The 24,998-nt window shown below is 39.9% G+C and overlaps 3 protein-coding genes across 4 annotated transcripts in view; all 3 read left to right on the top strand.

Moving 5' to 3' along the window:
- The first annotated feature begins 6,467 nt into the window (after positions 1–6,467).
- Positions 6,468–7,211, top strand: LOC129109036 (inner centromere protein-like). The gene is made up of 2 exons (XM_054620953.1): positions 6,468–6,526; positions 6,640–7,211. The coding sequence occupies exons 1-2, from the start codon at positions 6,469–6,471 to the stop codon at positions 7,209–7,211; spliced, it is 630 nt and encodes a 209-aa protein (XP_054476928.1). The 5' UTR covers position 6,468.
- A 1-nt stretch (position 7,212) lies between these two features.
- On the top strand, positions 7,213–11,587 carry LOC129109037 (uncharacterized). 2 transcript variants are annotated; one of them, XM_054620954.1, is made up of 5 exons: positions 7,213–7,296; positions 8,820–8,949; positions 9,847–10,006; positions 10,578–10,649; positions 11,086–11,587. In XM_054620954.1, the coding sequence occupies exons 1-5, from the start codon at positions 7,232–7,234 to the stop codon at positions 11,268–11,270; spliced, it is 612 nt and encodes a 203-aa protein (XP_054476929.1). In that variant the 5' UTR covers positions 7,213–7,231; the 3' UTR covers positions 11,271–11,587. The 2 variants fall into 2 exon arrangements, with proteins under 2 accessions (XP_054476929.1, XP_054476930.1); XM_054620955.1 differs by lacking the exon at positions 10,578–10,649.
- Positions 11,588–23,946: 12,359 nt separating this feature from the next.
- Positions 23,947–24,998, top strand: part of si:ch73-139j3.4 (tetraspanin-19) — a 5,576-nt gene continuing 4,524 nt past the window's right edge. Inside the window, exons 1-2 of the mRNA XM_054620929.1 lie at positions 23,947–24,291; positions 24,685–24,763. Of these exons, the coding sequence (XP_054476904.1) occupies positions 24,226–24,291; positions 24,685–24,763 (145 nt within the window). The 5' untranslated portion in view covers positions 23,947–24,225. The remainder of the gene's footprint in view (positions 24,292–24,684; positions 24,764–24,998) is intronic.

The following is a 24,998-nucleotide window of genomic DNA, read 5'->3' as shown; positions in this document are numbered from 1 at the left end:
ATAAACAATCACACAATAAACAATCACAATAAACAGTCACATCACACAATAAACAGTCACACAATAAACAGTCACACAATAAACAGTCACATCACACAATAACCAGTCAGACAATAACCAGTCAGACAATAAACAATCACACAATAAACAGTCCAATCACACAATAAACAGTCACACAATAAACAGTCACACAATAAACAATCACACAATAAACAGTCCAATCACACAATAAACAGTCACACAATAAACAGTCACACAATAAGCAATCACACAATAAACAGTCCAATCACACAATAAACAGTCAGATCACACAATAAACAGTCCAATCACACAATAAACAGTCAGATAACACAATAAACAGTCAGATCACACAATAAACAGTCAAATCACACAATAAACAGTCAGATTCAATTCAATTCAGTTTATTTTGTAGAGCCCAGAATCAAAAATTACAAATTTGCCTCAGAGGGCTTTAAATCTGTACACATGAGACATCCTCTGTCCTTACACCCTCACCTCCTCTGTCCTTACACCCTCACCTCCTCTGTCCTTAGACCCTCACATCCTCTGTCCTTCACATCCTCTGTCCTTACCCACATCACCCTCACATCCTCTGTCCTTACACCCTCACCTCCTCTGTCCTTCACCCTCACATCCTCTGTCCTTCACATCCTCTGACCCTCACATCCTCTGTCCTTACACCCTCTTACACACATCCTCTGTCCTTAGACCCTCACCTCCTCTGTCCTTACACCCTCACATCCTCTGTCCTTAGACCCTCACATCCTCTGTCCTTACACCCTCACATCCTCTGTCCTTACACATCCTCTGTCCTTACACCCTCACATCCTCTGTCCTTACACCCTCACATCCTCTGTCCTTACACCCTCACATCCTCTGTCCTTACACCCTCATCCATCCTCTCTGTCCTTACACCCTCACATCCTCTGTCCTTACACCCTCACATCCTCTGTCCTTACACATCCTCCCTCACATCCTCTGTCCTTACACCCTCACATCCTCTGTCCTTACACCCTCACATCCTCTGTCCTTACACCCTCACATCCTCTGTCCACATCCTCTGTCCTTACACCCTCACATCCTCTGTCCTTACACCCTCACCTCCTCTGTCCTTACACCCTCACATCCTCTGTCCTTAGACCCTCACATCCTCTGTCCTTACACCCTCACATCCTCTGTCCTTACACCCTCACATCCTCTGTCCTTACACCCTCACATCCTCTGTCCTTACACCCTCACATCCTCTGTCCTTAAACCCTCACCTCCTCTGTCCTTACACCCTCACATCCTCTGTCCTTACACCCTCACATCCTCTGTCCTTACACCCTCACATCCTCTGTCCTTACACCCTCACATCCTCTGTCCTTACACCCTCACATCCTCTGTCCTTACACCCTCACATCCTCTGTCCTTACACCCTCACATCCTCTGTCCTTACACCCTCACATCCTCTGTCCTTACACCCTCACATCCTCTGTCCTGATTTTCGCAATGTTACGTAAATGAAAAAAGGCTGTCCTTGAGATTTGTTTTATATAAGAGTTAAAAGACAGATCCTGATCAAAGATAACTCCGAGGTTCTTAACGGTAGTGCTGGATGCTAGAGCAATGCCATCTAGAGAAACTATATCCTTAGATAATTGAATTCGAAGGTGATCTGGGCCTAGTAGGATAACTTCTGTTTTTTCAGAGTTTAACATTAAGAAGTTACAGGTCATCCAGGTTTTTATGTCCGTAAGACATGCTTGAAGTTTAGAGAACTGGTTAGTTTCGTCTGGCTTAATTGATAGATATAACTGGGCATCATCTGCATAACAATGAAAGTTTACTGAGTGTTTTCTGATAATATTCCCTAAAGGAAGCGTATATAAGGTAAATAAAATAGGTCCAAGAACAGACCCCTGTGGAACTCCGTGACTGACCCTGGTTTTCATCGAGCTTTCATTGTTTACATATACAAACTGAGATCGGTCTGATAAATACGACTTAAACCAGCTAAGTGCGGTTCCTTTAATGCGGTTCCTTTAATGCGGTTCCTTTAATGCGGTTCCTTTAATGCCTATAAGATGCTCCAATCTCTGTAATAGGATTTGATGATCAATGGTATCAAATGCAGCACTAAGGTCCAACAATACAAGTACAGAGACAAGTCCTTTGTCTGAAGCTGTTAGAAGGATCACACAATAACCAGTCAGATCACACAATAACCAGTCAGATCACACAATAAACAGTCAGATCACACAATAAACAGTCACATCACACAATAAACAGTCACATCACACAATAACCAGTCAGATAACACAATAACCAGTCAGATAACACAATAACCAGTCACATCACACAATAACCAGTCAGATCACACAATAACCAGTCAGATCACACAATAAACAGTCACATCACACAATAAACAGTCACATCACACAATAAACAGTCAGATCACACGATAACCAGTCAGATCACACGATAACCAGTCAGATCACACGATAAACAGTCACATAACACAATAAACAGTCACATCACACAATAACCAGTCAGATCACACAATAACCAGTCAGATCACACAATAACCAGTCACATCACACAATAACCAGTCAGATCACACGATAAACAGTCACATAACACAATAAACAGTCACATCACACAATAACCAGTCAGATCACACAATAACCAGTCAGATCACACAATAAACAGTCACATCACACAATAAACAGTCACATCACACAATAACCAGTCACATCACACAATAACCAGTCAGATAACACAATAACCAGTCACATCACACAATAACCAGTCAGATCACACAATAACCAGTCAGATCACACAATAAACAGTCACATCACACAATAAACAGTCACATCACACAATAAACAGTCAGATCACACGATAACCAGTCAGATCACACGATAACCAGTCAGATCACACGATAAACAGTCACATAACACAATAAACAGTCACATCACACAATAACCAGTCAGCTCACACGATAAACAGTCACATAACACAATAAACAGTCACATCACACAATAACCAGTCAGATCACACAATAACCAGTCAGATCACACAATAACCAGTCACATCACACAATAACCAGTCAGATCACACGATAAACAGTCACATAACACAATAAACAGTCACATCACACAATAACCAGTCAGATCACACAATAACCAGTCAGATCACACAATAAACAGTCACATCACACAATAAACAGTCACATCACACAATAAACAGTCACATCACACAATAACCAGTCAGATCACACGATAAACAGTCACATAACACAATAAACAGTCAGATCACACAATAACCAGTCAGATCACACAATAAACAGTCACATCACACAATAAACAGTCTGATCACACAATAAACAGTCAGATCACACAATAACCAGTCACATCACACAATAAACAGTCACATCACACAATAAACAGTCACATCACACAATACACACAATAAACAGTCAGATCACACAATAAACAGTCAGATCACACAATAAACAGTCACATCACACAATAAACAGTCAGATCACACAATAACCAGTCAGATCACACAATAAACAGTCAGATCACACAATAAACAGTCAGATCACACAATAAACAGTCACATCACACAAACAATCACATCACACAATAAACAGTCAGATCACACAATAAACAGTCAGATAACACAATAAACAGTCAGATCACACAATAACCAGTCAGATCACACAATAAACAGTCAGATCACACAATAAACAGTCAGATCACACAATAAACAGTCACATCACACAATAAACAGTCAGATCACACAATAAACAGTCTGATCACACAATAAACAGTCACATCACACAAACAATCACATCACACAATAAACAGTCAGATCACACAATAAACAGTCAGATAACACAATAAACAGTCAGATCACACAATAAACAGTCACATCACACAATAACCAGTCAGATAACACAATAACCAGTCACATCACACAATAACCAGTCAGATCACACAATAACCAGTCAGATCACACAATAAACAGTCACATCACACAATAAACAGTCACATCACACAATAAACAGTCACATCACACAATAAACAGTCAGATCACACGATAACCAGTCAGATCACACGATAAACAGTCACATAACACAATAAACAGTCACATCACACAATAACCAGTCAGATCACACGATAAACAGTCACATAACACAATAAACAGTCACATCACACAATAACCAGTCAGATCACACAATAACCAGTCAGATCACACAATAACCAGTCACATCACACAATAACCAGTCAGATCACACGATAAACAGTCACATAACACAATAAACAGTCACATCACACAATAACCAGTCAGATCACACAATAACCAGTCAGATCACACAATAACCAGTCAGATCACACGATAAACAGTCACATAACACAATAAACAGTCAGATCACACAATAACCAGTCAGATCACACAATAAACAGTCACATCACACAATAAACAGTCTGATCACACAATAAACAGTCAGATCACACAATAACCAGTCACATCACACAATAAACAGTCACATCACACAATAAACAGTCACATCACACAATAACCAGTCACATCACACAATAAACAGTCACATCACACAATAAACAGTCAGATCACACAATAAACAGTCAGATCACACAATAAACAGTCACATCACACAAACAATCACATCACACAATAAACAGTCAGATCACACAATAAACAGTCAGATAACACAATAAACAGTCAGATCACACAATAAACAGTCAGATCACACAATAAACAGTCACATCACACAATAAACAGTCTGATCACACAATAAACAGTCAGATCACACAATAAACAGTCACATCACACAATAAACAGTCACATCACACAATAAACAGTCTGATCACACAATAAACAGTCACATCACACAATAAACAGTCACATCACACAATAAACAGTCACATCACACAATAAACAGTCAGATCACACAATAAACAGTCAGATCACACAATAAACAGTCTGATCACACAATAAACAGTCACATCACACAAACAATCACATCACACAATAAACAGTCAGATCACACAATAAACAGTCAGATAACACAATAAACAGTCAGATCACACAATAAACAGTCACATCACACAATAAACAGTCAGATCACACAATAAACAGTCACATCACACAATAAACAGTCAGATCACACAATAAACAGTCTGATCACACAATAAACAGTCACATCACACAAACAATCACATCACACAATAAACAGTCAGATCACACAATAAACAGTCAGATAACACAATAAACAGTCAGATCACACAATAAACAGTCACATCACACAATAAACAGTCAGATCACACAATAAACAGTCACATCACACAATAAACAGTCAGATCACACAATAAACAGTCAGATCACACAATAAACAGTCACATCACACAATAAACAGTCAGATCACACAATAAACAGTCAGATCACACAATAAACAGTCACATAACACAATAAACAGTCAGATCACACAATAACCAGTCAGATCACACAATAAACAGTCACATCACACAATAAACAGTCTGATCACACAATAAACAGTCAGATCACACAATAACCAGTCACATCACACAATAAACAGTCTGATCACACAATAAACAGTCAGATCACACAATAACCAGTCACATCACACAATAAACAGTCAGATCACACAATAAACAATCAGATAACACAATAAACAGTCAGATCACACAATAACCAGTCAGATCACACGATAAACAGTCACATAACACAATAAACAGTCAGATCACACAATAAACAGTCAGATCACACAATAAACAGTCACATCACACAATAAACAGTCTGATCACACAATAAACAGTCAGATCACACAATAAACAGTCACATCACACAATAAACAGTCAGATCACACGATAAACAGTCACATAACACAATAAACAGTCAGATCACACAATAAACAGTCAGATCACACAATAAACAGTCACATCACACAATAAACAGTCTGATCACACAATAAACAGTCAGATCACACAATAAACAGTCACATCACACAATAAACAGTCAGATCACACAATAAACAGTCAGATCACACAATAACCAGTCAGATCACATGATAAACAGTCACATCACACAATAAACAGTCAGATCACACAATAACCAGTCAGATCACACAATAACCAGTCAGATCACACAATAAACAGTCAGATCACACAATAACCAGTCAGATCACACGATAAACAGTCACATAACACAATAACCAGTCACATCACACAATAACCAGTCAGATCACAAGATAAACAGTCACATAACACAATAACCAGTCACACAATAAACAGTCAAATCAGTTCGTTCACTCTGACGTTGATGACGTTGACGACGTTGATGACGTTGTTGACGTTGACGACGCTGATGACGTTGTTGACGCTGATGACGTTGATGACGTTGTTGACGTTGACGACGCTGATGACGTTGTTGACGCTGATGACGCTGTTGACGTTGTTGACGTTGATGACGCAGACAGGTGAGAGCGGGTGATGCTAGCTTAGCTACGATGCGGTGAACCTAACGGAGATGCGGCTAAACTAGCTATGATGACGTCAGAAAACTAAAGGTGTGTCTCCTAATGGGCTGCAGGTGAACGAGGACAGAGAACAGAGAACAGAGAACAGGAGAACAGAGAACAGGAGAACAGAGGACAGAGAACAGAGGACAGGAGAACAGAGAACAGGAGAACAGAGGACAGGAGAACAGAGAACAGAGAACAGGAGAACAGAGAACAGGAGAACAGAGGACAGGAGGACAGAGAACAGGAGAACAGAGGACAGGAGAACAGAGAACAGGAGAACAGAGGACAGGAGAACAGAGAACAGGAGAACAGAGGACAGATAACAGGAGAACAGAGAACAGGAGAACAGAGGACAGGAGAACAGAGAACAGGAGAACAGAGGACAGGAGAACAGAGAACAGAGGACAGGAGGACAGAGAACAGGAGAACAGAGGACAGGAGAACAGGAGAACAGAGGACAGGAGAACATAAGACAGGAGAACAGAGGACAGAGAACAGAGGACAGAGAACAGGAGAACAGAGGACAGGAGAACAGAGAACAGGAGAACAGAGGACAGGAGAACAGAGGACAGATAACAGAGGACAGGAGAACAGAGGACAGGAGAACAGAGGACAGAGAACAGAGGACAGGAGAACATAAGACAGGAGAACAGGAGGAGGATGGAGTCATCAAACACAGGCCCGTGTGTCCCCAGAGGTTCCTCATCAGTGTCTCTCAATGAGCGGTGAGACACATCATCACAACATGAGGATTAATATGAACTGATCTATGATTAATTTATTCATCCTGGTAGAGAGAACAGCTAGAGAACAACTAGAGAACAACTAGAGAACAGTTAGAGAACAACTAGAGAACAACTAGAGAACAGTTAGAGAACAACTAGAGAACAGCTGGAGAACAACTAGAGAACAACTAGAGAACAGCTAGAGAACAACTAGAGAACAACTAGAGAACAGCTGGAGAACAACTAGAGAACAACTAGAGAACAGCTAGAGAACAGCTGGAGAACAACTAGAGAACAGCTAGAGAACAGCTGGAGAACAGTTAGAGAACAACTAGAGAACAGCTGGAGAACAACTAGAGAACAGCTAGAGAACAGTTAGAGAACAACTAGAGAACAGTTAGAGAACAGTTAGAGAACAACTAGAGAACAGTTAGAGAACAGCTAGAGAACCGTTAGAGAACAGCTAGAGAACAGTTAGAGAACAACTAGAGAACAGTTAGAGAACAGTTAGAGAACAACTAGAGAACAGTTAGAGAACAACTAGAGAACAGCTAGAGAACAGCTAGAGAACCGTTAGAGAACAGCTAGAGAACAGCTGGAGAACAACTAGAGAACAGCTAGAGAACAGCTAGAGAACAGCTAGAGAACAACTAGAGAACAGTTAGAGAACAACTAGAGAACAGTTAGAGAACAACTAGAGAACAACTAGAGAACAGCTAGAGAACAGCTGGAGAACAACTAGAGAACAACTAGAGAACAGCTAGAGAACAGCTGGAGAACAGTTAGAGAACAACTAGAGAACAGCTGGAGAACAACTAGAGAACAGCTAGAGAACAGTTAGAGAACAACTAGAGAACAGTTAGAGAACAGTTAGAGAACAGTTAGAGAACAGCTAGAGAACCGTTAGAGAACAGCTAGAGAACAGTTAGAGAACAACTAGAGAACAGTTAGAGAACAGTTAGAGAACAACTAGAGAACAGTTAGAGAACAACTAGAGAACAGCTAGAGAACAGCTAGAGAACCGTTAGAGAACAGCTAGAGAACAGCTGGAGAACAACTAGAGAACAGCTAGAGAACAGCTAGAGAACAGCTAGAGAACAACTAGAGAACAGTTAGAGAACAACTAGAGAACAGTTAGAGAACAACTAGAGAACAGCTAGAGAACAGCTAGAGAACAACTAGAGAACAGTTAGAGAACAACTAGAGAACAGCTAGAGAACAGCTAGAGAACAGTTAGCTGTCTCTCAGATCTGTGATATTTCACCATGAATCACCACAAATAGTCTAACTCATTCATTGCATTTTAACCTTTAACTCCTGTCTGTCTGTCTGTCTGTCTGTCTGTCTGTCTGTCTGTCTGCCTGTCTGTCTGTCTGTCTGTCTGTCTGCCTGTCTGCCTGCCTGTCTGCCTGTCTGTCTCTCTGCCTGTCTGTCTGTCTGCCTGCCTGCCTGTCTGTCTGCCTGTCTGTCTGTCTGTCTGCCTGCCTGCCTGCCTGCCTGTCTGTCTGTCTGCCTGTCTGTAGCTTCTCTCAGGTGCTGGTGGACCAGCTGACCCGGTCCAGACTCAGGACCTTTGACCCCATCCTGCTGCAGCAGAGGAAGGGGTGTGTCCTGCTGATGAGGAGAGAGAGGTCATCGCTGCTCCACATACAGGTGAGCTGTAGACCAATCAGAACGTCAGGTCACGTGGTGATGTCACCAGGTGTGTGCTGCGACAGGAAAGAGTGAGACAGGTGGTTATTAAAGGTCCTGTTACAAACCTCCTGAAGAAGTAATGAGTAAAACCTTTACACTCCTAAACCTACCTGGTTAACTCCTAAACCTACCTGGTTAACTCTCCTAAACTTACCTGGTTAACTCTCCTAAACCTACCTGGTTAACTCCTAAACTTACCTGGTTAACTCTCCTAAACCTACCTGGTTAACTCCTAAATGTACCTGGTTAACTCTCCTAAACTTACCTGGTTAACTCTCCTAAACTTACCTGGTTAACTCACCTAAACTTACCTGGTTAACTCTCCTAAACCTACCTGGTTAACTCCTAAACTTACCTGGTTAACTCTCCTAAACTTACCTGGTTAACTCTCCTAAACCTACCTGGTTAACTCTCCTAAGCTTACCTGGTTAACTCCTAAACTTACCTGGTTAACTCTCCTAAACTTACCTGGTTAACTCTCCTAAACTTACCTGGTTAACTCTCCTAAACCTACCTGGTTAACTCTCCTAAACGTACCTGGTTAACTCTCCTAAACCTACCTGGTTAACTCCTAAACTTACCTGGTTAACTCTCCTAAACCTACCTGGTTAACTCCTAAACTTACCTGGTTAACTCTCCTAAACTTACCTGGTTAACTCTCCTAAACCTACCTGGTTAACTCCTAAACTTACCTGGTTAACTCTCCTAAACTTACCTGGTTAACTCTCCTAAACCTACCTGGTTAACTCCTAAACTTACCTGGTTAACTCCTAAACCTACCTGGTTAACTCCTAAACTTACCTGGTTAACTCCTAAACCTACCTGGTTAACCCTCTGATCTCCGTGCTGATCCAGTCCCGATCCTCGTCCGTGGCGGTGCAGCAGCGTTGCAGGAGGAGGAGCGTCTGGACTCGACTCGGTTGGCAGCGTCTCCTCTCAACCTCCAGACCTCCGGGCTTCTGGAGCTTCATGAACAAGTACAGGTGGAGGTCCAGCTTCACCTCCACCTGCAGACGTGAGTACCTGGTGGTGGTTTTCACTTCTTCAGCTGCACCTGAAGTTATGGTACACCTTTACCTGTAGTTACACCATGTGGACTGTAGAAGCAAGGGTTCCAGCCACCAACCTTGAAGTAGCAGGTTGAGCGCTGTACCCCATGAGCCACAGCCCCTCACTTACATCTATTATTACACCTGGACATGTAATTACACCTGGACATGTAATTACACCTGTACCTGTAGTTGGTTACCCCTGTACCTGTAGTTGGTTACCTCTGTACCTGTAGTTGGTTACACCTGTACCTGTAGTTGGTTACCTCTGTACCTGTAGTTGGTTACACCTGTACCTGTAGTTGGTTACCTCTGTACCTGTAGTTGGTTACACCTGTAACTGTAGTTGGTTACACCTGTACCTGTAGTTGGTTACACCTGTACCTGTAGTTGGTTACCCCTGTACCTGTAGTTGGTTACCTCTGTACCTGTAGTTGGTTACACCTGTAACTGTAGTTGGTTACACCTGTACCTGTAGTTGGTTACACCTGTACCTGTAGTTGGTTACACCTGTACCTGTATGTGCTTCCTGTGCAGGACGAGGTAACCTTCACAGACGGCTCGGTCAGCCTCGCCTCCTGAGGACGAGAAATATCCAGAAACTTAGAGGTGGATCAAAGTCACACTGAGCAGTGAACACTCTCACCTGCACTCTCACTTGCAGTCTCACCTGCAGTCTCACCTGTAGTCACACCTGTAGTCACACCTGTAGTCACACCTGTAGTCTCACCTGCAGTCACACCTGCAGTCTCACCTGCAGTCACACCTGCAGTCTCACCTGCAGTCACACCTGTAGTCACACCTGTAGTCACACCTGTAGTCTCACCTGCAGTCACACCTGCAGTCTCACCTGCAGTCACACCTGTAGTCACACCTGTAGTCACACCTGTAGTCACACCTGTAGTCACACCTGCAGTCACACCTGCAGTCACAGGTATTACATCATGAAGCACTACAGACGCCTGAATGTCCTCACGACGTCAGATATGAGACCCCAGCTCTGCTCCAACACATTCAACATCTTATTCATTATCATCTCTAACAGGACGAACACACCTGCAGAGGGGCAGGGCCACGGCCCTCAGGAGGCGGGGCCTGAGCAAAGAGCAGGTACCAACCAAGGAGCAGCTGGACGCACAGCTGGACGACTACATGTCCATGTCCAGGAGCCGATTGGACAAACAGCTGGACGAGTACATGTCCATGGCGGGACAGACGCACTGGGACTGAGGGGGGGGGTCTAGTTCTGGACTGGGACTGAGTTTCTACCAGTTTGATCTAGTGACTGAATGAAGCCTCACTCATTGATCGATTGAGTGATTGATCGTTTGATTTGACGGATCAGTAGAGCTTTAGTTTGTCTCTCAGGTGAGTTCCAGGCGAACGTGTGTTATAGTTTTTCTGAGTTTACCTGAACGGAGCTGTTGTTTCTGTTGGGTCGTGTGTACTTCACTGACCTCTCCGTGTGTTGGAACTTCTCTTTCTGTTTCTGAGGCTCCGCTTTTGTTCCCAGAATTTAAAAATCATATATTTTAATAAAAGATAATATCTGCTGAGTCATTGTCTTCATCCTCTTCAGTTTTAAACATGAACAGTAATTAAAAACAAATAAACTAACATTGAAGTATTAGACACATCAATAATTATACTACTATATAAAATATATTAATCTGAATAATGAATACTTTTACTTTTGGTACTTCGAATACATTTATCTGATAATACTTCTATACTTTTACTGAAGGAAAGTTTTGAATGCGGTAACAGAGTATTTTATTTAAAAGAAGAATATATTTATTTAAAGTATGAATACTTTTTGTACCAGTTTGTCCTGCAGGTGGCGCCAGAGGACACCTGGATCATTGAGGTTCAAGGTCTCCAGGAGACTCCAGGAACCGGTTCAAGGACCACCTGGAGTCCTTGAACCGGTTCCTGAAGTCTCCTGGAAAACAAGCGTCAAGAAGAAAAAACAATCTTTTTTCTCTTTCAACATGAAAATATAGAAGATGAACTTTCTTAAAGAACTTCTCGTCCATAAATAGAAACATATTTGTTTTTTTCTCACAAATACGAACTTATGAAGTTTGGTTTGTTCAAATGTCTTAAAGAGAAGTTGATTATTTATTATTAACTGATCAAACGTGTCATCAGAATCATAATGAGGTAAATGAAGTGTTGAATAAAGACGTTAACTCACATGATGAGGAGGAGGAGGAGAGATCAAAGGGAGGAAGGCAACATGTCACCCTCTCGTTAAGGTCAGCTGATCACACCTGAGGGGGCGTGTCCTGTTTGATCATGTGATCTGTCTCGTGGAGAAGACAATGTTCTTCATGTCCTCACTTTTATTTATTCAGCTTGATTTAATCTGACTGATCAGCTGCTACAGAGCAACCTTCACTTATGATAATAATAATAATAGCAATAATAATACTGATAATAATAGCAATAATAATACTGATGATAATAATAATAATAGCAATAATAATACTGATGATAACAATAATAATAATAGTAATAATAATAATAGTCATAATAGTAATAATAATAATAGTAATAATAATAGCAATAATAATAATAGTAATTATAATAATAGTAATAATAATAATATTAACAATAGTAATAATAGTAATAATAATAATAGTAATAATAATAACAATAGTAATAATAGTAATGATAATAATAGTAATAATAATAGTAATAATAATAGTAATAATAGTAATGATAATAATAGTAATAATAGTAATGATAATAATAGTAATAATAATAGTAATAATAGTAATAATAATAGTAATGATAATAATAGTAATAATAATAGTAATAATAATAATAGCAATACTAATAATAGTAATTATAATAATAGTAATAATAATAATAGTAATAATATTAACAATAGTAATAATAGTAATAATAATAATAATAGTAATAATAATAGTAATAATAACAAAAGTAATAATAATAGTAATAATAGTAATGATAATAGTAATAATAATAGTAATAATAATAATAGTAATGATAATAATAGTAATAATAATAATAGTAATAATAGTAATAATAATAATAGTAGTAGTAATAATAATAGTAATAATAATAGTAATGATAATAGTAATAATAGTAATAATAATAATAGTAATGATAATAATAGTAATAATAGTAATAATAATAGTAATAATATTAACAATAGTAATAATAATAATAGTAATAATAGTAATAATAATAATAGTAATAATAATAGTAGTAGTAACAATAATAGTAATAATAGTAATAATAAAAGTAATAATAATAATAACAACAATACAAAGTGTCTCTGTTTAATAAACCAATAAATGAAGTGCTCAGTAATTATTTTTTTCTTGATTGGTGTTTATTGATCTGTCCAGCAGAGACAACATGAGTCATCGATCAATAACCATCATCAGCAGACTGACTGTGAGAAATCATTTATTCACTGTAAACAGTTAATATATCGTCATGGTTACATCAACCGATCAGGTGGTTTCAGTCGACCAATCACACGTTCCGAAGGACAGGAAGTGGTGTCAGCAGGTTATTGATTATCCTCAGCCTGTGATCAGTTATTGATCAGCAACTGATGTGAGGAGGAGGAGGAGACAGGAAGAGGAGACAGAGGAGGAGACAAGAGGAGGAGACAAGAGGAGGAGACAGAGGAGGAGACAAGAGGAGACAAGAGGAGGAGACAGAGGAGGAGACAAGAGGAGGAGACAGAGGAGACAAGAGGAGGAGACAAGAGGAGGAGACAGAGGAGGAGACAAGAGGAGGTGACAAGAGGAGACAAGAGGAGGAGACAAGAGGAGGAGACAGAGGAGGAGACAGAGGAGGAGACAGAGGAGGACACAGAGGAGGAGACAAGAGGAGGAGACAAGAGGAGGTCAGTGATCATGTTTCTCTTTTAACCTTTATTTTTCGGACACAAACAGAAACATTTGTTCTTCTTTTCTGATTATTTTGGGACAGTCTGTCTATTATTTTGATAGAACAGCAGAGAGTCAGACAGGAAGTGATGTCAGAGATGCATCAGTGGTTCGTTTTAACTGAACTGATTAAAATCAACGGTCTGAATCGTGCTCGCTCATCACTTTGGGTTTCACAGTCTGTCTGTTAAAAACGTTAAAATGTGAAAGGAGTCTGGTTCATCGAGAGACGTCTCTCACCTGTCTGCAGGTGGTCCTTAGCTCCGCCCACCCTATCAGTTGAAGATCTGGTGGACAGCCAATCCCAGCAGGAGCAGCGGACTCACCCGACCAATCCCTGAGGCCTGACGGGGTCACACAGAGGTCACAGAGAACCATTACATCACACAAGGAGACAAAGCTGCGTTCAAGTTCACGATGGACTCGTCAGTGTTTGGCTGGAACCAATCGGACATCAGAGGCTTTTATTTTGAGATTGATGTTAATGATGGACTTCCTGTCCCCTTCAGGCGTCTCTGGACACGAAACAGTGCTCACTTTATTTTGTTAAAGCCGCCGTGACCGAGCAGACCAATCAGACGAGTCATAAACGGGCTGACGATGACTCATGATGAGGTCAGAGGTCACACATTTTAAATCACTGCTGGTTCTTTGTTTAGAGGAACAGTAACACCGTCAGCTTCCACAGAGAGACTCCACTGTTCGATTTATAGTACACATTTATATGTAACATATTTAGATTATATGTTTAAATTTATATTTGATAATGTATATTATATATATTCATAAAAGTTATTTTGTATTTATAATGTACATGTTTATATAATATATTTAGGTTCTAATTTAATATTTCATATATTTATGAGTTAAAATGTACTTACATTATATTTATATAAAAAACGTATATGTTATACATTCATATTTTATATATATTTTAAATGTATACTATATATTTAAGATTTAATGCACCTATAATATATTTATTTATTATTTCCTATTTTATTGTATTTAAACTATACATTTATATAAGTTATAATAAACTACATGTATATGTAATAGATTTATGTTATACATTCATTTTGTATAAAAATGTTTATGTAAACATTCATACTATATATTTATATAAGTTGTAATGTACTTGTATTATATTTATATTATACATGTATATGTAATATATTTGTGTTATTATTTATGTGTTATTGTTTTCAGGTGAATCATGTGACTTTGTAAACAAACACCTGCAGATGTCTCACCTTGTTGTGGACTTCCGAAGAATACGGCCCGGTCACTGCAAGACAAGTACTGCTGTTAGCACCACGAGTACTGCTGTTAGTACCACGAGTACTGCTGTTAGTACCACGAGTACTGCTGTTAGCACCACGAGTACTGCTGTTAGCACCACGAGTACTGCTGTTAGCACCACGAGTACTGCTGTTAGCACCACGAGTACTGCTGTTAGCACCACGAAAGTACTGCTGTTAGCACCACGAGTACTGCTGTTAGCACCACGAGTACTGCTGTTAGCACCACGAGTACTGCTGTTACACGAGTACTGCTGTTAGCACCACGAGTACTGCTGTTACACGAGTACTGCTGTTAGCACCACGAGTACAGCTGTTAGTACCACGAGTACTGCTGTTAGTACCACGAGTACTGCTGTTAGTACCACGAGTACTGCTGTTAGTACCACGAGTACTGCTGTTAGTACCACGAGTACTGCTGTTAGCACCACGAGTACTGCTGTTAGCACCACGAGTACTGCTGTTAGTACCACGAGTACTGCTGTTAGCACCACGAGTACTGCTGTTAGCACCACGAGTACTGCTGTTACACGAGTACTGCTGTTAGCACCACGAGTACTGCTGTTAGTACCACGAGTACAGCTGTTAGTACCACGAGTACTGCTGTTAGCACCACGAGTACTGCTGTTAGCACCACGAGTACTGCTGTTAGTACCACGAGTACAGCTGTTAGTACCACGAGTACAGCTGTTAGTACCACGAGTACTGCTGTTAGTACCACGAGTACTGCGAACACTGCTGCCTCAGCTCTGATACTGTCTCACCGTAGAAGTAGTCGAAGGTGGCGGTGTAGTCGTAGTCGTAGTCCGGCGTCGACGACGTCAACAAGTCTTCGTAGACGGACGTGGTCGTCTCTTCTTCATGTCCTCCTGCGTCTCCAGAGGAAATAAAGCAGAAGAAGAAGAAAGTGAAACAGTTTCCCCCTTCACTTCCTGTCTTTGTGCTAAGCTACGCTAAGCTAAGCTAAACTAAGCTAAACTAAGCTAAACATACAAACCAAACTCCATTCACAAATCTGGACATTTTGTTTCTTTTTTTCCTTTTTTTGGTAAAAACACGACAGAAAATAAAAGTTGACATATTTTACAAAGAACATTTTGGTGTTTTGATGAATGTGTCTTTTCAGATTTTAAAGTACTTTAACACTTCAGTACTGTACTTCTCCTACTTCAGCATACTTTATGTGTTTGTAATGTTTTAATATTGTTCATTTCAGACAAGAAAAATCTGTGTACGAGCAGGAAACACTGCTGAAGAATTATGACAAAACATTATTAAATGTTTTGTCACATGTTCATGATTACTGACTCACACACACACTCACACACACACACACTCACACTCACTCACACACACACACACACACACACACACACACACACACACACACACACACACACACACACACACACAGTAATAAACCATCAGTGGACCTGTGGGACTCAAATGAAATGTGATCTTCTTCCTGTTTAAAGCTGATTTAGAGGACGAGGTTGCGTTCAGGGACTTCAGGACGTTTTAAAAAAACACCAATAAAAAACGACTCGTCTTTGTTTCATTCAGAAGAAAAATGTTTAAAGTAATGTATAAAGTTGAGACCAGAAGTGTCTAACTTTATGAAAACTGTTAGTTAATGTAAGTGCATGTGAGCGTGCACTGGTTAGTCTCTCTGCTCTGCTCTGTCGTCATGGAAACACCCATCCTCCTGCTGGCCCTCAGGTTAACACTGTTAGCATGGTTAACACTGTTAGCATGGTTAACACTGTTAGCATGGTTAGCACTGTTAGCATGGTTAACACTGTTAGCACGGTTAACACTGTTAGCACGGTTAGCTGCTGGCCTCCGGCTCAGGCGTCGCCATGTTGGAGGATCAAAGTTAAAGGTGACGTCTGTGTTGATCAGCGTGTTTAGAGGAGAGTTTCTGATCTCACTTCCTGAAGAGCAGCTATTGGTCAGTTAGTTCATTCACTGATAGGAAGTGACTTCATTAATTAATTAATTACCTTAAGTTTAAAACCCTTAACTGAAAAATAAAAAGAGCTGCAATGTTTAATGTGAAATAGAAAATAAAAACACATATAAGATATATAAATATAAAGATACATGTGCAGTTATCTTTGTGTTTTCTAAATGTTCAGTCGTATTTATAGAACTCGTTATGATATTTCAGAGATGAACACCTGAATCCGTCTCTGACTCACAGTCGTGTCTGGACTCGCCTGCAGCCTGAACTCAGGGACTCTGAGCACAAACACTTTCAGTTTATTCAGTTTTAATCAAACTCTATTTGTTCTTCTCGTCAAAAAGAAACGAAGCGCTGAAATAACTCCTCTCACCGCTCCGAAGGTCACGTGACCAGGTTAACAAAACATATCAGTCCAACTGACGTCACGCTAAAGATAGATGAGAGCACAGAGCAGTTACAGATGTTTACACATGTTGAATAGGACAGATAATAATGATAATAAAATAGTAGGAACACCATTAATAATTATTATTATTATTATTTATTAATTATTATTACCATTATAATAATAATAATAATAGTAATGATACTGATACTGATAATAAAATAGTAATAACAGGATTAATAACAATAATAATAATAATAAGAAGAAGAAGATTCATTATTATAATAATTATAATATAATAAGAATAATAAGAAATCTAAAATCTCAGAACTTTGACTCATTGATCTCAAAATGTTTATCTGAACATCTTTAAAGACGGAGACAAAGAGACAGAACGTTGTCTGAACGTTGGATCGGTTCTATGATGGATGAGTTCCTGCTGAGCTCAGTGAAGAACACGAAGACTCTTGTTTCATGTTTTCATTTGTTTGGTGACAGACCGTGAAGAAGAAGAAAAGAAGAAAAGAAGAAGAAGAAGAAGAAGAAAAGAAGAAGAAGAAGCTCAGTGTTTCCTGTCTGATCTCATCAGCCGATAAAGTTTCATGATTCAACACAGAAAGAATCTCTGGAAATGAACAAAGACGAGTTCAGTTACAGATTTCTTTTATCTGATGATCAGATAAGATAATCCTTTATTAGTCCCACAGCGGGGAACTTTACAGATGACTCACAACAAAAAATATGTTCATTCCCCTTATTCTAGTCTTTGTGCTAAGCTAGGCTAACAGTTTCCCTTTGCTTCCAGTCTTTGTGCTAAGCTAGGCTAACAGTTTCCCTTTGCTTCCAGTCTTTTGCAATGCTAGGCAAACAGTTCTCCCATGTTAAATCTTTGTGCTAAGCTAGGCTAACAGTTTCCTGTGCTTCGAGTCTATGTGCTTAGTTAGGCTTACATATTCCCTAAGCTTCCAGTCTTTGTGCTAAGCTAGGCTAACAGTTTCTCCCTGGGTCCTTTGTGCTAAGCGTCCTTGAGACCAGCAGGTATGATGATTTATTATGGAGTAATTTGATGATATTGTAACAATAATCAATAACGCCTTAAGAGTTAAAAGTGAAACATGAATAATGTAACAGAAGCATTTTGTTTTCTTATTTGTGGAAACGTCTTAAAGAAAGTTACACTTAAATAAATATTTTATTTTAAAATGTTTATCTTGACTTTCAGTTGGAGGTTTATTAACCTTTAAAATATTTAGTGTGAATTATTGTTCATGTTTTTACAGTTTGAATTAAGATCAGGATTCTTTGTTCCTTTTGTTTCAAAGACGAGACCACAGCTGTTTCATTTCTGCTTCAAAGTGTTCTGAGGAAAATGTGAATCAGCAGCTGAGAAATGAAAAATAAAAGTTCACTGAACTTCTGAGATTGATTTCATATTAATGAACTGAATCTAACGGCTGACAGGAAATCAATCCGGTCGTTTGATTTGATCTAAAATGTGAAGTTAACATTATATAAAAATGTATTTCAATAGAAAAACAAACAAATAAATAAGGATAAACAAACAGAAGAAGTTTGATGTCGACATCAGCGACCTTCAATATGAAGACCAGAAGAGCTGGAGATCAAACTACCAACCGTACGATAACCAGACAACGTTCTACCAACAATCCTCAGAAGGAAAAACTAAAACTTTGAAACCTTTGATGATTGGAAGAACCTAAAACACCTCTAAACCCTCCTCAGTGACCAGTAGAACCTCCCAAACACCTTCAGAACCTCCTCAATGACCACTAGAACCTCAAAACCTCCAGAACCTCCTCAGTGACCAGTAGAACCTCCCAAACACCTTCAGAACCTCCTCAATGACCACTAGAACCTCAAAACCTCCAGAACCTCCTCAGTGACCAGTAGAACCTCCTGAAACATCTTTAGAACCTCCTCAATGACCACTAGAACCTCAAAACCTCCAGAACCTCCTCAATGACCGCTAGAACCGCTTTAAACACATTCAGAACCTCTTCAATGACCAGTAGAACCCCCTGAAACCCCTTTAGACCATCACTGGTGATCATGACTCATTTTTCTAGTTTGGGTCAATAACAGTAATATTAAAACAAGCCATTGCCGTGGTAACAGATGTTGTTTTTATTGATCCACATGGGTCAACAAACAAACACTGAAACAAACAACAACAAGATGACTCATAAACCTGTTTAGAACAACAGATATAAAGCAGAAGGTCACAGGTCACTCACCACAGCAGGATGACATCATCAGAGCGAGACAGAGAGAGAGAGGCAGCAACACGTTCATCCTGGACGAGAGACTCAACCTGACTGAGGCAGACGGACGGCCGTGGGAGGTTCCTCCTCCGTCTGTCAGGTTAACCCTTAGCACAACCGAGGGTTACTAAACAGATCAAGTACATATACATATATACACATACATGTACATCAACAGAACTCTTATATAAAGTGTTTTTATCCTGTTGTCATTGAACTCTTGAACCTTGAACCTGTCACCTAGAACCTCCTAAAGGATCTCTGGAGCCTCCAGGAGTTTAAAGGGTTAAAACACATTTTCAGACTTGTATTTTGTTAGAGTGCAGTCATGAAGAAAGTGAAACTTCAACAGGACAGATCCTGACATGCAGAGTGTGTGTGTGTGTGTGTGTGTGTGTGTGTGTGTGTGTGTGTGTGTGTGTGTGTGTGTGTGTGTGTGTGTGTGTGTGTGTGTGTGTGTGTGTGTGTGTGTGTGTGTGTGTGTGTGTGTGTGTGTGTGTGTGTGTGTGAGTGTGAGTGTGTGTGTGTGTGTGTGTGTGTGTGTGTGTGTGTGTGTGTGTGAGTGTGTGAGTGTGTGTGTGTGTGTGTGTGTGTGTGTGTGTGTGTGTGTGTGTGTGTGTGTGTGTGTGTGTGTGTGTGTGTGTGTGTGTGTGTGTGTGTGTGTGTGTGGTGTGTGGAACAGACGATCGGGAACAGACGATCAGCAGCTTGAATCACAAGCCAAACAACAGGGTCCTGGACTCAGAGAGGTTCTGTTTTTACATCTTTACTGGCAGGAATCGAACCGGAGACGTCACAGGAACAAGACTACACTGGGTTCTGTACTTTGTTAGTAAAGAAAAAATGTCAAGGGGTTCATTTAAAATGAGTTTAAAGGCAAATCAATAACAACATATCATAAACACATTATGATGTTTTTATTGTTATGTAATGTCCAGTTTGTCCTGAAGGCGGCGCTCTGATTCTTTTAATAGATTTTAAATGATTTAGAGAATGTTCTCTTTGCCCTGAGCTTTGTCTGTGTGCACCAATCAGAGGGCTTCATTCAGAGATAGATAAATGTTCTGTATTCTATTTTACATTCCAATCATCAATATCTGATCAATAACTATCATCTATTAGAGATATAGAGGAGAAACATCAACCTGATCAGAGGATGAAGTCTCTCTCTGTTTGTTTTTATCAGAGCTTCTCCTCTCTTTGTTCACAGAGCCGGCAAAACACGTGCATGTTAGTTCATGTTAGTGCATGTAAGCGTGCATATTAGTGCATGTGAGGGTGCATGTTAGTTCATGTTATTGCATGTTGGTGAATGTTAGTGCATGTGAGCGTGCATGTTAGTGCATGTGAGTGTGCATGTTAGTTGATGTTAGTTGATGTTAGTGCATGTGAGCGTGCATTTTAGTTCATGTGAACGTGCATGTTAGTTGATGTTAGTGCATGTGAGCGTGCATTTTAGTGCATGTGAGCGTGCATGTAAGTTGATGTTAGTGCATGTGAGCGTGCATGTGAGCGTGCATGTTAGTGCATGTGAGCATGCATGTTAGTTTATGTTAGTGCATGTTAGTGTGCCACCGTGTTTCTGTGTTTAAACTCTCTAACGCACATTAACACAGATTTACATCCCCAGTGTTCCCAGTCACAACTCCCAGCATGCCACAGGGGGGGGGGGGGGTGATGGATTGAGCTGCCTGTCAGGAATTCTTCCTTCTGGGAAACTCTCTGGATACAGCAGTGTGTGTGTGTGTGTGTGTCTTTGTGTGATGACAGTGTGTGTGTGTGTGTGTCTTTGTGTGAGTGTGTGTGTGTGTGTGTGTGTCTTTGTGTGAGTGTGTGTGTGTGTGTGTCTTTGTGTGAGTGTGTGTGTGTGTGTGTGTGTGTGTGTGAGTGTGTGTGTGTGTGTGTGTGTGTGTCTTTGTGTGAGTGTGTGTGTGTCTTTGTGTGAGTGTGTGTGTGTGTGTGTCTTTGTGTGAGTGTGTGTGAGTGTGTGTGTGTGTGTGTCTTTGTGTGAGTGTGTGTGAGTGTGTCTAACATATATTATATATTATAATAATGTATGTGCTTAAACTGTTTATATTACATTTATATTATCCGTCTACACACTAATAAACATATGAGAACTGATTTATTATCACGTTATCCATCTTTCTGTTTATTTATTCTTATTATTAATTTGTTTCAAGGACAAATAAAATATATTCCAGGATGATGGTATTTTAAGGGTCCTCAGGATATTTTAGTGGTTCTGGTTCTAGTGGTTCTGGTTCTAGTGGTTCTGGTTCTAATGGTTCTGGTTCTAGTGGTTCTGGTACAAGTAGATCTGAAAGATGCCCCAGAGCTCCATAAAGTTGTTCAGGTCCTTCATGGGGTTCTGGAGGCCGTTGGGAAGGTACCTGAGGTCTGAAAATGTTCCTCCCTTCAGTCAGTTAACCACCTGGAACCTGACAGCCAATCAGAGAGCGGGATTATCTGTTGCTATGGTTACAATCAATAAAGTAATTCTGTGTTAATGTAATTTACTGCAGCATCCTCTTCATGATGTCACACTGATGTCCAACCCAGTCGCCAGAAAAAACACGTTACCGTTGTAGGTTTTTGAAAGCTGCATTCTCTCTGCTGTCCACCAGGGGGCGACTCCTCTGGTTGTATAGAAGTCTATGAGAAAATGACTCTACTTCTCTCTTGATTTATTCCCTCAGTAAACATTGTAAACATGAGTTTATGGTCTCAATCTCTAGTTTCAAGTCTTCTTCAATACAGCATGATGTTCATTTAGTAAATGATGCTCCATTTAGAGTCAAACAGACCATAAAGCAGGGGATGCTTTAGGGCGGGGCTACACACTGATTGACAGGTCGACACCAGAGACGTATACGGCGTCTCTACGTCACTCCTCCTCACTCCATATATGGTCACTTCCTGTTCACTGGTTGCAAAAAAACAAGATGGCGACGGACGTAATCCAAGAACCGGTGGTCTCCTGGGTGAAAGTCCTGCGTTGTAGTTATTTTCACCACATAAACGGTTTCTCGATTTACTTCGTTGACTTAATCAAAACGTTTCTGTGTTTTCAGAAACAAACTATTCCAACATGTTTATTATGGCGACTGGGTGATGATGTCACAGATGCTCTGATGATGTCACAGTCACGGTGACGTTGTCATCCATTGCTTGGTTTGATCGAGACGAGCCGTCGCCGCGGTAACCGGGCCGGACGGATGGAAACGATTGGCCGGCTGCCGAGCAGTAAAAGCTACTGATGAACGTGGGAACGAGCCGGAGCGCCGACCTTTGACCTCTGTGAGACTCACTCTGACTAACGGTAACAACTTTCTCTTTAACTCAGAGGTCAAAGGTCACGAGGCCTGTTTGTGTTCCCCTCTAACTGCAGCAGAGGGTCTCACACTGAGGTCTGAGGACCCTCCAGGGGACACGAGTCCTCTTTAACGGAGCTGAGTATATATATATATATGTATATGTACATATATATATATATACATATAAATACAGTATTCATCTATCCCACATATTTATACTTACATCAGTCATGTTTCTAATCAGGCTATATTATCAATGATTATTAAAATATCTGTAGATAATCTCATAAACCTAAATGACTCGTGAACTTTGGTTAAAGTTGATTTCATGAATTATTTTCAGTCTGTTTCCTCGTTCCTGTTTGTTTCAGCTGCTGAAAGGCATTGTGGGAAATGCAGTTTAAATACACTTCATGGAGTTAACAAAGAAGGATGAAGAGGAAGTTCCTTCCTGAAAAGATTTCACTGTGTGTGTGTGTGTGTGTAGGGTGTGTGTGTGATCGAGTGTGTGTGTGTGAGTGAGTGAGTGAGTGAGTGTGTGTGTGAGTGTGAGTGAGTGAGTGAGTGAGTGAGTGTGAGTGAGTGTGTGTGTGTGTGTGTGTGAGCGTGAGCGTGAGCGTGTGTGTGTGTGTGTGTGTGTGTGTGTGTGTGTGAGTGAGTGTGAGTGTGTGTGTTTGTGTAGGTGTGTGTGTGTGTGTGTGTTTGTGTGTGTGTGTGTGTGTGTGTCTCCATGGAGATGGTGGGATCAGTCTAATGTTTAGAGGCAATAAGGAAGTGGACTCTGATCTCTGGTTTCGCTGAAGCTGAAGCTAAAGAAAACATTCTACTGGAGAACACGACTGAAGAACCGGCTGTGGTTCTAATGAACACAGCAGAATTGTGTTAAGAAGAGAAGAGAACAGAACAGAACAGAACAGAACAGAACAGAACAGAACAGAACAGAAGAGAACCTGCTGTGGTTCTATTGAACAGAACCTGCTGGTTGTTGCTGAGTGAAGAACTATGAAGCTGGATGTGAAGATTCAGCTGCTGAACTTCTGCTTTGAAGTTTTTAACTTCATCTTTCTGGTGATGAATACATTTATAATAATACTATAATAATAATGATAATAATAATGATAATAATAACAATTATTATTATTATAACAATAATAATAATAATAATAATAATTATAATAATAATAATAATAATAATAATGATGATAATAATAATAATAATTATAATAATAATTATAATAATAATACAAAATAATTATAACTATTATAACTATAATGATTATTGTTATTTTCTTCATTACTATCACTATTAATATTAATATTATTTTTAGTATCATTATTATTATTATTATACAGCTTCATGATCAACTCTCCACTCAAAGAGAATGAATCACAACTTTATCATTTAACAAGAACATAAATGTTAGTTGGACCTGACCTCTGACCTCTGACCTCCGTCCACAGGCTCTGGGTTTAAGTGTGTTGGGTTGCGGTCTCTGGATTCTGTTTGATGGAGGAAGCCTCCTGACCGTCAACCCCTCAGGTAACACCGCTGACGTTCACAGTTAAAGGGACAGTACGACATGTAGCGATGGTTAGCTTAGCTTAGCATAAAGAAGGAAGCTGTCACATTACTGCATCACTTTACAGACGGAGGCGTCCCGTGGGCCAAAGCAGAATAAGCTCACTGAGCTCAGACTCGTCTTCTCTGGTGTTTGACGTGCCGTTGACGTAGCTTTGATCTCCACCGTGTGTTTGAGTTCTAGTGGACGGAGGAG

The sequence above is a fragment of the Anoplopoma fimbria genome, chromosome 20 (assembly GCF_027596085.1).
Source record: "Anoplopoma fimbria isolate UVic2021 breed Golden Eagle Sablefish chromosome 20, Afim_UVic_2022, whole genome shotgun sequence".
NCBI lineage: Eukaryota > Metazoa > Chordata > Actinopteri > Perciformes > Anoplopomatidae > Anoplopoma > Anoplopoma fimbria.
The sequence above is the reverse complement of the archived record's forward strand: the minus strand, read 5'-3'. Positions and strand labels throughout refer to the sequence as shown.